Below are 13,817 nucleotides of genomic sequence, written 5' to 3'. Positions count from 1 at the left end.
AGGACGGCTCATTCTCGGACCACACACAGCCCAGAGCGGCCCTGTCCACACCCTCACTGCAGCCCAGAGCGGCCCTGTCCACACCCGCACCGCCAGGCCTTTCAGTAGCACCCTCACCCTGGCCCCCATTCCTGGCCAGAACTCATAGGAAATCCCACCTGGTGTGGGGAAAGCTGGGAAATATAGTTTGGCTGTGCATCTTGGAGGAAATCATTAACCCCAAGAGTAGCTGGTGGCGGTGTGTTTCTGCATTCATTCATCCCCTGTGCACTCTGTGTGTCTGCCTTACGCCAGCCTCTGCTAGGTGATGGGTGGTGTCTTAGTTAGGGTGTTATTGCTGTCAAGAGAGAGACACCATGACCACAGCAACTCTTATAAAGGAAAACATTAATTGGGGCTTACAGTTTCAGAGGTTTAGTCCATTATCGCCATGGCGGGAAGCATGGTGGCATGCAGGCAGACACAGTGCTGGAGAGGAGCTGAGAGTCCCACACTAGATCCACAGGCAGCAGAAGTGAAGACTGTGTACCGCACTGAGCGTAGCCTGAGCGCGAGACCTCAAAGCCCGCCTCCACAGTGACATGCTTCCTCCAACAAGGCCACACCTCCCAACAGACCCCTCCCTATGAGCCAAACATTTGAATGTGAGCGTCTATGAGGGCCATTTGTATTCTAACCACCACGGAGGCCTGGGTGTCTCAGACTGGTCTCCAATTCCAAGGAACTCTGAAGCCAGTGGGTGCCCAGCTTATTCCAGTTCAGTTCCTAGCACTGTGCTCACTGGCTGTGTGACCTAAGGTAAATCACTTAAGGCCTCTGAGCCTCAGTTTTACCAGCTGGGAAATGGAGTGACATCACCAACCCAGCAGAGCAGTGTGAGGTTCAGGTAAGGTAATGGTCAGAGAGCCAGGAGCACAGTGCGGGATTCATGGTCAGGGTCCAGCAGGAGGCAGGGGCAACTTGCGGGGAGCTAGGAGCATCCCAACACCAGCTTAACAGCTTCGTGGCCTTGGGGTCAGCACTTCACCCTGTCCTGCCTCGGTTTTGCTAGCTGGAAAATGGGGGTGCCCATAGCTGTGTGAAGCTGGCAGTCCATGCTGTGTTCAGGGGTGTGGCGCTTTAGGCCCAGCAGAGGCAACTTGAGTGGGCAGCCTTCCATTCAGAGCCATTCATTAAGGCCCTCTACACTCACGTGGGCTGAGAGTGGGTACGGATGGGGGCAGAGAACAGAAGGACATTCTGAGTTGTGTGTTCAGAATGGACATTGCCCCCTCTCTCCTTTCCTTCCTCATGTGTGCGCGTGTGCGTGTGTGTGTATGTGTATGCAAGCATGCTTGTGTGTGCATGCATGTGTGTGTGTGTGTGTATGTGTATGCAAGCATGCTTGTGTGTGTATGCATGTGTGTGTGTGCGTGTGTGTCTGTGTGTGTGCTACATAGTAAGCCTAGACTAGCCTTGAGCTTACTACGTAGCACAAGATGGCCTGCCTTGAACTCTGGATCCTCTTGCCTCTGCTGCCAGAGTGCTGGGATTATAGGCATGCACCACCAAACCCACTTTAGGCACCCTCCACACTTCTAAGGAAGGGTCTTGGTATATAGTCCAGGCTGACTTGAAATAAGTAATTCTCCTATCTCGTGCCTTAGGTGCTGGGGTTAGAGGTGTGTGTCACCATACCTGGCTAAAGAGCCAAGTTTTGCCACACTGCCTGGTCTGGAACCGTACAGGCTGCAGGGCCCCTGGGGAGCAGGAGGCAGTCTGGGGGGTCTGCCGGGTCCCTGGGGAGCTGGAGGCAATCAGGAGGCCCCCCTGGAAATTCTTGGTCTCAGCCACACATGGGAGTTCAAGTTCTCCTTCTTTCTCTCCACCTGGCTGTCTCTCTTTTTGAGGCTAGGGGTCCTCAAACTTATGACCCTCCTGCCTCAACCTCCTAAATGCTAGGATGACAGGCATATACCAGCTTAGGTGCCCTCTGCTGCTTCCTCTGCTGGCGTGAACGTGAATACTGACGCGAGCTCTGGAGCTGAGGATCAGCCAGGATTCGGATTCGGAGCTGGGGTTGGGGATGGTGACCTGGTTTCTCCTATTTGTCATCAGGGAGCCTTTGGGGTTGCCTGGGCTAGAGAGAGGCCGTGCTCTCCAATGCTTGCCCTGGCTTCTGCTAACCCTTTATCACATCCAGCTTCCTGCCCTCTCTGCCTTACAGGTGCAGGCTGCCACAGTATGTCACGAGAAAGGCAGAGTGGATGTGTCACTGTGTGTGTGTGTCTAGCCATGAGTTGCTTCTGCTGGGGGTGGACACAAGCAAGCAGCACAGGAGGAGCCACTGGGGCTGGAACATGAGGGTCTCCCTCCACCAGGCGCCCTCAGCACCCCCAGAGTCCTTCAGCTACAACTGTCCTCCATAGTCACCCCAGCAAGGTAACAGCCCCTGAGTGCCTTGAAAAAGCTTTAGGACCTAGGCTAGTGTCCTGCTTGGGAGAAGCCATCACCACAGGCCCCTGATTCTTGAGACCACCTGAATCAGTTCTGGTGTGGTGGTCTTGGCAAGAAGGCTCTGTAAGGACAGGAGGGCGGCCTGAGCTTGTCACGTACACCTTTACTCATATGCTCTAGGAACTGAAGCAGGAGGATTGTGACTTTGAGTCCAGGCAGGGCCACAGAGAGAGACCCTATCTCAACTGATGTCTTTCCTAAAAGAAGAAAACAAGTCACAAGACAGTCCCAGGGACTGCCCACTGCCTCCCACTCTCCTCTCTGACTATTCACAGGAACTCCCAGGATACCAGGTTGTTGAGAACCTGGGGCTGGGGGCTGGGGGCTGGGTTGGGCCAAGTACTGCTTTTCCTTCCTCTGGTGCCCAGGACCTCCAGCCTCCAGCTGTTCAGCCGTTTGTCTGATTATATCCTTATCCTCACCTATAAAACGATGAGGCAGGGGGCTGGTGAGATGGCTTAGCGGTTAAGAGCACCGACTGCTCTTCCAGAGGACCTGGGTTCAATTCCCAGCACCCACATGGCAGCTCATAACTGTCTGAAAATCCAGTTCCAGAGACTCTGACACTGTTATACCAATGCACATAAAAATATAAAGTTAAGCTAAAATAAAACTTGAGGCAGATTATTATGATTATTAATTTGAATGTCCTGGAATTCACTCTGTAGACCAGGCTGGCTTCATAGGTCCACCTGCTTCTGCCTCCCAAGTGCTGGGATTAAAGGTGTGGTCACCACACTGATTTGAGGCAGGATTGTTAAACATGAGTGCACTTCTGTCATTTGTCACCACGGCAGAGCTTTTCTAGGTCAGGACCTGGAAGATCTCAGTAGAGGGCTGGACGGTGAGGAGAGCGCCAGGAGCCAGCTCAGACAGTCCCAAGTCCATTTAGCTGGAAACCGTCACAGACCCAGCACTGTAAACACAAGTAGAAACGGAAGTGTAAGCATGAGCTCCAGGCCAATCGCTGCACTTGCCTCAGTTTCCTCACTGGGGGGCGGGGGTGTCAGGGCATGGTTAATGGTTAGCTCTCACAGGCTCCGGTGAGACTGTGTATGCTCGGGGCAGTGCGTCATTAAGATTGACCTGTAACAACGCTGAAGCAGTAGGTCGAAGGACGGAACCACTGCAGTGTTTGCTGGTAGCCTTTGCACAATCTGTTCCCCTCTGACCCAACACTCAGCCAGACCTGTGCCAGCTGGGGACAGGGGCCATGGAGTCACAGCCTCCCCTCCAGTTCTTTTTATCCATCAAAACCCACGTCCCAAGGCCTGCCTTGTTTGTCTCTTACTGGGGGAAGTGGTAAGAGTCCCTTGAAAGGAGCTCAGGGAGCTGTGTGCAGAAGGGTCCCACGAGGGCTAGTCACTATCTGGGTTAATATTTCCTTCTGATTCCCTACCGGGCCGCCAGAGAGGTCTCCACGTCGAGGACACACAGTTGAGAGTGGCGGCCCTGGTGTTTGAACCCAGGCTTGCCTGACTTCAGAGCTTGTGTGGTCTGGATGCCCAGCTTCCCTGTCTCCCTTTGCATGAAGTCCTGATAGAGCAGCCCTGCAATGACTCTCCCTGGGGACTTTCAGAAATGCCTCTTGGGGTCCATTTACCATCTCTGTGTTTGTTACGTTTCCTGGAACAAACAGCTGGTTATAACAGGTAGCTATTTTGGCTCAAAGAGGTTGAGGGTGCAGTTCACACCACAGAGTGAGCAGCCCGAAGCTGTGGAAGGAGTATGAAGCTGCTTGCTAATGGCTTGGTGGATGAGGCAGCAGGGAGTGGGCAGGAAGTGGGGTAACCCCTCAATGACCCACTTCTCTACCAAGGCTCTGCCTCCCAAAGGCTCCACAGCGCCACCTGCTGGGGACCAAGTGTTCATACATCTGAGCCTGCAGAAGACTAAGTCCCCATGCCTTCCTCCTAGGGTACCGCTGTTTTCCAAGGTGCTGCAGGATCCGGGCTCAGCACAGCTGCTCCTCAGGACATCTGAGGGGAGATGGCAAGGCTGGGTCCTCAGCCTGTGGGGCCTTGTCCTGAGCCTCAGGCGGGTGCTAAAGCAGAAGATGACATCCAGAGAAGGGGAGAGCTGAGCAACGCTGTATCAGTCAGGTTCTCAAGAGGGACAGAGCTGACAGAATGAATATATATTCATATCTATATAAATATATATAGATATATATGAGAGTTATTGGAGTGGCTTACAGGCTGCGGTCCAGCTAGCCCAACAATGGCTGTCTACCAACAAAAGGGCCAAGAATCCAGTAGTTGTTCAGTCCATGAGGCTATCCTGAAGAAGTAGGCTCTAATGAAGTGAAGAAATAGGCTTGCCATCTAGAGTGAGGGCAAGTAGGCAGGAAGCAAAAGCTTCCTTCTCCGTATCCTTATAAGGGCTGCCAGCAGATGTGTGGCCCAGGAGAAAGGTGGGCCTTCCCACTTCAAATGATCTAATTAAGAAAAACCCTTCACAGGTGTGTCCAGCCACTTGGGGTTTAGTCTTAATCGTGTGGCCTAGAGCATCCTGGTAGAGGCTGGTGTACCACCGTCCACTCCACTAGTGTTGGCCTTGCAGTACCACAGATCTAGCAACTGCCCACCCGGTATTCTGCCCTCCCCTCCCACACTGTTCTGTTAAGGTTCCCACTGACTCAGTCATGCCGAGCTTCTTCCTGCAGGATAAGCACGAGGAGACAGAGGACAGCGGTTTGCACAGCGTGACCTGCACCTCACCCAGAACTGCAGCCAGGCCTTAGCCACAGAGCTCCGGCTGGGGACAGTGGCAGACCTACACAGGAGTCTTCTCCGTGGGTACTTGATCAGCCTGGCCCCACACCTGGGATCCTGGGCATCGCCAGCTTCCAGGCAGCCTGACTCACAACTTCAGCCTGCTGAATGACTCAGGTAGGAAAGATCTCAGTTGTGTGGCTTCTCCCAGACTCTGAATCCCAGATCCGAGGGCAGGGGCAAAAGAAACCCCTGGAGCCCAAAGCTGTGGTTCCAGGCCTTTCTGTGAGCTGTGCTTGTGGGACAGATAGCTCCGACCCTAGTTCCTTGGGGCTGTTCTTCAGATGCCTGGAGCAGCCCAGGATGTCTCAGCAGTGGTAGATACAGTGCCACCCCATCCCTTGTTCTAAGTCTTGGGCCTTTTCCTTCATGACAGGGAGCCCACAGGGGCAAACATGAGTGGAGATTGCAGTGGATTAGATGAATTTACTGCTTCAGGAAAACTGAGACACACCTGGAGTCTCTGGGGACACTGGGACTCAAGGAGTCTGTCTTGGAGCTCAGGAGTTCTGCAGAATTCTAGCTCCTATTCTGACACCGCAAGCTGGATTGGGCCCTTTTAAGGTCTCCTTGCTTCCTTCCACCCATTGCCGTCTGTTCTGGTGTCTCACCTGTAGGAACGGCCTTCAAGGTAGGGGTGCAAGGGACCGGTGCCCAGGAGTCTCCCAACTGCTCAGCACAGATGGAATTGTGTAGTGACTGCTGTCACCTCGATGCCAACCTTGACACCTCAGGCCCCACTATACCAGCCCCAGGCACTGTGCCCACTCCTTCTCCATATATGGCCATGGTCACATCCAGGTGGGGATAGAAGGGTTAGGTTATGCTTCCTCATTGTGGCTGAAGTCAAGGGACCATGTAGGCTAGACAAGTTGTTTCTCTTGTTGCTGGAGTACAATACCTGGCAAAGGGTTTGTCTCGGCTCACAGATTTACGGCACAGTGGTTGGGAAGGCCCTGGGGCAGGAGCATGAGGCAGCCAGCCACACTGCGTCTGCAGTCAGGAAACAGAAAGTGTAGCCCAGGGAATGCTGCTGCCCACGTTCAGGTGGGTCTCCCCACCTCAGCCTAATGTAGAAAATCACTCAGGAACATGCTGAGTCTATATCCTGTGAGGTTGACTATTGCTAGCAGCCATCACAAGGAAGCCACCCACAGTCATCCACCGTCACTCACATGGTCACCGTCGCTCATGGTCACCGTCGCTCATGGTCAACTTCGCTCATGGTCACCGTCACTCACATGGTCACCGTCACTCACATGGTCACCGTCGCTCATGGTCACCATCACTCACATGGTCACCATCACTCACATGGTCACCGTCGCTCATGGTCACCATCACTCACATGGTCACCGTCACTCACATGGTCACCGTCGCTCATGGTCACCGTCACTCATGGTCACCATCACTCACATGGTCACCGTCACTCACATGGTCACCATCGCTCATGGTCACCATCACTCACATGGTCACCATCACTCACATGGTCACCGTCGCTCATGGTCACCGTCGCTCATGGTCACCATCACTCACATGGTCACCGTCACTCACATGGTCACTATCACTCACATGGTCACTGTCACTCACATGGTCATCATCACTCACATGGGCACCGTCACTCACATGGTCACCGTCACTCACATGGTCACTGTCACTCACATGGTCACCGTCACTCACATGGTCACCGTCACTAATGGTCACCGTCACTCACTTGGTCACCGTCACTCACATGGTCACCGTCACTCACATGGTCACCGTCACTAATGGTCACCGTCACTCACTTGGTCACCGTCACTCACATGGTCACCGTCACTCACATGGTCACCATCACTCACATGGTCACCATCACTCATGGTCACCATCACTCACATGGTCACCGTCACTCACATGGTCACCGTCACTCACATGGTCACCGTCACTCATGGTCACCGTCACTCACATGGTCACCGTCACTCACATGGTCACCGTCACTCATGGTCACCATCACTCATGGTCACCATCACTCACATGGTCACCGTCACTCACATGGTCACCATCGCTCATGGTCACCGTCACTCACATGGTCACCATCACTCACATGGTCACCGTCACTAATGGTCACCGTCACTCATAGTCACCGTCACTCACATGGTCACCGTCACTCACATGGTCACCATCACTCATGGTCACCGTCACTCACATGGTCACCGTCACTCACATGGTCACCGTCCCTCATGGTCACTGTCACTCACATGGTCACCATCACTCATGGTCACCATCACTCACATGGTCACCATCGCTCATGGTCACCATCACTCACATGGTCACCGTCACTCACATGGTCACCGTCACTCACATGGTCACCGTCACTCACATGGTCACCGTCCCTCATGGTCACTGTCACTCACATGGTCACCATCACTCATGGTCACCATCACTCACATGGTCACCGTCACTCACATGGTCACCGTCACTCACATGGTCACCGTCCCTCATGGTCACTGTCACTCACATGGTCACCATCACTCATGGTCACCATCACTCACATGGTCACTGTCACTCACATGGTCACCGTCACTAATGGTCACCATCACTCATGGTCACTGTCACTCACATGGTCACCGTCACTCATGGTCACCGTCACTCACATGGGCACCGTCACTCACTTGGTCACCATCACTCACATGGTCACCGTCACTCACATGGTCACCATCACTCACATGGTCACCATCGCTCATGGTCACCATCACTCATGGTCACCGTCGCTCACATGGTCACCGTCACTCATGGTCACCGTTGCTCATGGTCACTGTCACTCACATGGTCACCGTCACTCACATGGTCACTGTCACTAATGGTCACTGTCACTCACATGGTCACCGTCACTCACATGGTCACCGTCACACATGGTCACCGTCACTCACATGGTCACCGTCACTCACATGGTCACCGTCACACATGGTCACCGTCACTCACATGGTCACCGTCACTCACATGGTCACCGTCACTCACATGGTCACCATCACTCATGGTCACCATCACTCACATGGTCACCGTCACTCACATGGTCACCGTCACTCATGGTCACCATCACTCATGGTCACCATCACTCACATGGTCACCGTCACTCACATGGTCACCATCGCTCATGGTCACCGTCACTCACATGGTCACCATCACTCACATGGTCACCGTCACTAATGGTCACCGTCACTCATAGTCACCGTCACTCACATGGTCACCGTCACTCACATGGTCACCATCACTCATGGTCACCGTCACTCACATGGTCACCGTCACTCACATGGTCACCGTCCCTCATGGTCACTGTCACTCACATGGTCACCATCACTCATGGTCACCATCACTCACATGGTCACCATCGCTCATGGTCACCATCACTCACATGGTCACCGTCACTCACATGGTCACCGTCACTCACATGGTCACCGTCACTCACATGGTCACCGTCCCTCATGGTCACTGTCACTCACATGGTCACCATCACTCATGGTCACCATCACTCACATGGTCACTGTCACTCACATGGTCACCGTCACTAATGGTCACCATCACTCATGGTCACTGTCACTCACATGGTCACCGTCACTCATGGTCACCGTCACTCACATGGGCACCGTCACTCACTTGGTCACCATCACTCACATGGTCACCGTCACTCACATGGTCACCATCACTCACATGGTCACCATCGCTCATGGTCACCATCACTCATGGTCACCGTCGCTCACATGGTCACCGTCACTCATGGTCACCGTTGCTCATGGTCACTGTCACTCACATGGTCACCGTCACTCACATGGTCACTGTCACTAATGGTCACTGTCACTCACATGGTCACCGTCACTCACATGGTCACCGTCACTCACATGGTCACTGTCACTAATGGTCACTGTCACTCACATGGTCACCGTCACTCACATGGTCACCGTCACACATGGTCACCGTCACTCACATGGTCACCGTCACTCACATGGTCACCGTCACTCACATGGTCACCGTCACTCATGGTCACCATCACTCATGGTCACCATCACTCACATGGTCACCGTCACTCACATGGTCACCATCGCTCATGGTCACCGTCACTCACATGGTCACCGTCACTAATGGTCACCGTCACTCATAGTCACCGTCACTCACATGGTCACCGTCACTCACATGGTCACCATCACTCATGGTCACCGTCACTCACATGGTCACCGTCACTCACATGGTCACCGTCCCTCATGGTCACTGTCACTCACATGGTCACCATCACTCATGGTCACCATCACTCACATGGTCACCATCGCTCATGGTCACCATCACTCACATGGTCACCGTCACTCACATGGTCACCGTCACTCACATGGTCACCGTCCCTCATGGTCACTGTCACTCACATGGTCACCATCACTCATGGTCACCATCACTCACATGGTCACCATCGCTCATGGTCACCATCACTCACATGGTCACCGTCACTCACATGGTCACCGTCACTCACATGGTCACCGTCCCTCATGGTCACTGTCACTCACATGGTCACCATCACTCCCATGGTCACTGTCATTCATATGGTCACCGTCACTCACATGGTCACCGTCACTCACATGGTCACCGTCACTCACATGGTCACCGTCCCTCATGGTCACTGTCACTCACATGGTCACCATCACTCATGGTCACCATCACTCACATGGTCACCGTCACTCACATGGTCACCGTCACTCACATGGTCACCGTCCCTCATGGTCACTGTCACTCACATGGTCACCATCACTCATGGTCACCATCACTCACATGGTCACTGTCACTCACATGGTCACCGTCACTAATGGTCACCATCACTCATGGTCACTGTCACTCACATGGTCACCGTCACTCATGGTCACCGTCACTCACATGGGCACCGTCACTCACTTGGTCACCATCACTCACATGGTCACCGTCACTCACATGGGCACCGTCACTCACATGGTCACCGTCACTCACATGGGCACCGTCACTCACATGGTCACCATCACTCACATGGTCACCATCGCTCATGGTCACCATCACTCACATGGTCACCATCACTCACATGGTCACCGTCACTCATGGTCACCGTCGCTCACATGGTCACCGTCACTCATGGTCACCGTTGCTCATGGTCACTGTCACTCACATGGTCACCGTCACTCACATGGTCACTGTCACTAATGGTCACTGTCACTCACATGGTCACCGTCACTCACATGGTCACCGTCACTCACATGGTCACTGTCACTAATGGTCACTGTCACTCACATGGTCACCGTCACTCACATGGTCACCGTCACTCACATGGTCACCGTCACTCACATGGTCACTGTCACTAATGGTCACTGTCACTCACATGGTCACCATCACTCATGGTCACCATCACTCACATGGTCACCATCGCTCATGGTCACCATCACTCACATGGTCACCGTCACTCACATGGTCACCGTCACTCACATGGTCACCGTCCCTCATGGTCACTGTCACTCACATGGTCACCATCACTCCCATGGTCACTGTCATTCATATGGTCACCGTCACTCACATGGTCACCGTCACTCACATGGTCACCGTCACTCACATGGTCACCGTCACTCACATGGTCACCGTCCCTCATGGTCACAGTCACTCACATGGTCACCGTCACTCACATGGTCACCGTCACTCATGGTCACTGTCACTCACATGGGCACCGTCACTCATGGTCACTGTCACTCATGGTCACCGTCGCTCTTGGTCACCATCGCTCATGGTCACTGTCACTCACATGGGCACCGTCACTCATGGTCACTGTCACTCATGGTCACCGTCGCTCTTGGTCACCATCGCTCATGGTCACCGTCACTTATGGTCACCGTCACTCACATGGTCACCGTCACTCACATGGTCACCGTCACTCACATGGTCACCGTCGCTCTTGGTCACCATCGCTCATGGTCACCGTCACTCACATGGTCACCGTCACTCACATGGTCACCATCGCTCATGGTCACCGTCACTCACATGGTCACCGTCACTCATGGTCACCGTCACTCATGGTCACCGTCACTCACATGGTCACCATCGCTCATGGTCACCGTCACTCACATGGTCACCGTCACTCATGGTCACCGTCACTCACATGGTCACTGTCACCCACATGGTCACCGTCACTCACATGGTCACTGTCACCCACATGGCCACTGTCACTCACATGGTCACCGTCGCTCATGGTCACCGTCACTCATGGTCACCGTCACTCACATGGTCACCGTCACTCACATGGTCACTGTCACTCACATGGTCACCGTCACTCATGGTCACCATCACTCATGGTCACTGTCATTCATATGGTCACCATCACTCATGGTCACTGTCATTCATATGGTCACCATCACTCATACAGTTGTAAAGAGTGGAGTTAGGCTTGGAGAGGCAGGTTTATCATCCTAGCTACTGGGGAGGCTGAGGCAGGAGGATTTCAAGTTCAAAGCCAAGTTGGGCAACTTAGTGGGACCCTGTTTCAAGAAGAAAAAAATTATTTTGATTTTTTGAAACAGGGTGTCTCTCTGTAGCCCTGGCTGTCCTGGAACTCACTCTGTAGACCAGGTTGGCCTTGCACTTGGAGATCCACCTTCCTCTGTTTTCCAAGTGCTGTGTCCCCAATGGAGAGGGCCTTCCTGTGTCCCCAGTGGAGAGGACCTGACTGTATCCCCAGTGGAGAGGGCCTGTCTGTGTCCCCAGTGGAGAGGGCCTGTCTGTGTCCCCAGTGGAGAGGGCCTGTCTGTGTCCCCAGTGGAGAGGGCCTGTCTGTGTCCCCAGTGGAGAGGGCCTGTCTGTGTCCCCAGTGGAGAGGGCCTGTCTGTGTCCCCAGTGGAGAGGGCCTGTCTGTGTCCCCAATGGAGAGGACCTGTCTGTGTCCCCAGTGGAGAGGGCCTGCCTCTGGCCCCAGTGGAGAGGGCCTGCCTCTGGCCCCAGTGGAGAGGGCCTGTCTGTGTCCCCAGTGGAGAGGGCCTGTCTGTGTCCCCAGTGGAGAGGGCCTGTCTGTGTCCCCAGTGGAGAGGGCCTGTCTGTGTCCCCAATGGAGAGGGCCTGTCTGTGTCCCCAATGGAGAGGGCCTGCCTCTGGCCCCAGTGGAGAGGGCCTGCCTCTGGCCCCAGTGGAGAGGGCCTGTCTGTGTCCCCAGTGGAGAGGGCCTGTCTGTGTCCCCAGTGGAGAGGGCCTGTCTGTGTCCCCAATGGAGAGGGCCTGTCTGTGTCCCCAGTGGAGAGGGCCTGTCTGTGTCCCCAGTGGAGAGGGCCTGTCTGTGTCCCCAGTGGAGAGGGCCTGTCTGTGTCCCCAGTGGAGAGGGCCTGTCTGTGTCCCCAGTGGAGAGGGCCTGTCTGTGTCCCCAATGGAGAGGGCCTGTCTGTGTCCCCAGTGGAGAGGGCCTGTCTGTGTCCCCAGTGGAGAGGGCCTGTCTGTGTCCCCAGTGGAGAGGGCCTGTCTGTGTCCCCAGTGGAGAGGGCCTGTCTGTGTCCCCAGTGGAGAGGGCCTGTCTGTGTCCCCAGTGGAGAGGGCCTGTCTGTGTCCCCAGTGGAGAGGGCCTGTCTGTGTCCCCAGTGGAGAGGGCCTGTCTGTGTCCCCAGTGGAGAGGGCCTGCCTCTGGCCCCAGTGGAGAGGGCCTGCCTCTGGCCCCAGTGGAGAGGGCCTGTCTGTGTCCCCAGTGGAGAGGGCCTGTCTGTGTCCCCAGTGGAGAGGGCCTGTCTGTGTCCCCAATGGAGAGGGCCTGTCTGTGTCCCCAGTGGAGAGGGCCTGTCTGTGTCCCCAGTGGAGAGGGCCTGCCTCTGGCCCCCGTGGAGAGGACCTGACTGTGTCCCCAGTGGAGAGGGCCTGTCTGTGTCCCCAGTGGAGAGGGCCTGTCTGTGTCCCCAGTGGAGAGGGCCTGTTTGTGTCCCCAGTGGAGAGGGCCTTCCTGTGTCCCCAGTGGAGAGGGCCTGCCTCTGGCCCCCGTGGAGAGGACCTGTCTGTGTCCCCAGTGGAGAGGACCTGTCTGTGTCCCCAATGGAGAGGGCCTGTCTGTGTCCCCAGTGGAGAGGGCCTGTCTGTGTCCCCAGTGGAGAGGGCCTGCCTCTGGCCCCCGTGGAGAGGACCTGACTGTGTCCCCAGTGGAGAGGGCCTGTCTGTGTCCCCAGTGGAGAGGGCCTGCCTCTGGCCCCAGTGGAGAGGGCCTGTCTGTGTCCCCAGTGGAGAGGGCCTGCCTCTGGCCCCAGTGGAGAGGGCCTGTCTGTGTCCCCAGTGGAGAGGGCCTGCCTCTGGCCCCAGTGGAGAGGGCCTGCCTCTGGCCCTCTGGTATGATCACCACTCTGTCCTAGCTTGCCATGCATCCACAGGCTAAACATCTTCCGAGATTAGGTGTTTAAAAGTGTGAATCTGAGGCAGGGGAACTGGCTGAGTGGTAAAGAATACTTGTTCTTGTGGAAGACTCAGGGTTGGCTCCCAGCACTCACCTGGCACCTCGGAGCCATCTGTAACTCCAGGGCTTCAACACCTTCTAACCTCAGGGACCGCACGTGTGTGTTG

The 13,817-nt window shown here is 55.0% G+C and overlaps 1 protein-coding gene across 1 annotated transcript in view; it reads left to right on the top strand.

Moving 5' to 3' along the window:
• Positions 1-13,817, top strand: part of LOC142831655 (uncharacterized) — a 109,378-nt gene that overhangs the window by 61,058 nt on the left and 34,503 nt on the right. The window contains 6 exon segments of the mRNA XM_075941857.1: positions 2,207-2,361; positions 2,364-2,421; positions 4,414-4,537; positions 5,162-5,207; positions 5,210-5,290; positions 5,888-6,071. Coding sequence (XP_075797972.1) covers positions 2,207-2,361; positions 2,364-2,421; positions 4,414-4,537; positions 5,162-5,207; positions 5,210-5,290; positions 5,888-6,071 — 648 coding nt within the window.

Source organism: Microtus pennsylvanicus, chromosome 11, assembly GCF_037038515.1.
Source record: "Microtus pennsylvanicus isolate mMicPen1 chromosome 11, mMicPen1.hap1, whole genome shotgun sequence".
NCBI classification, from domain to species: domain Eukaryota; kingdom Metazoa; phylum Chordata; class Mammalia; order Rodentia; family Cricetidae; genus Microtus; species Microtus pennsylvanicus.
The sequence above is the reverse complement of the archived record's forward strand: the minus strand, read 5'-3'. Positions and strand labels throughout refer to the sequence as shown.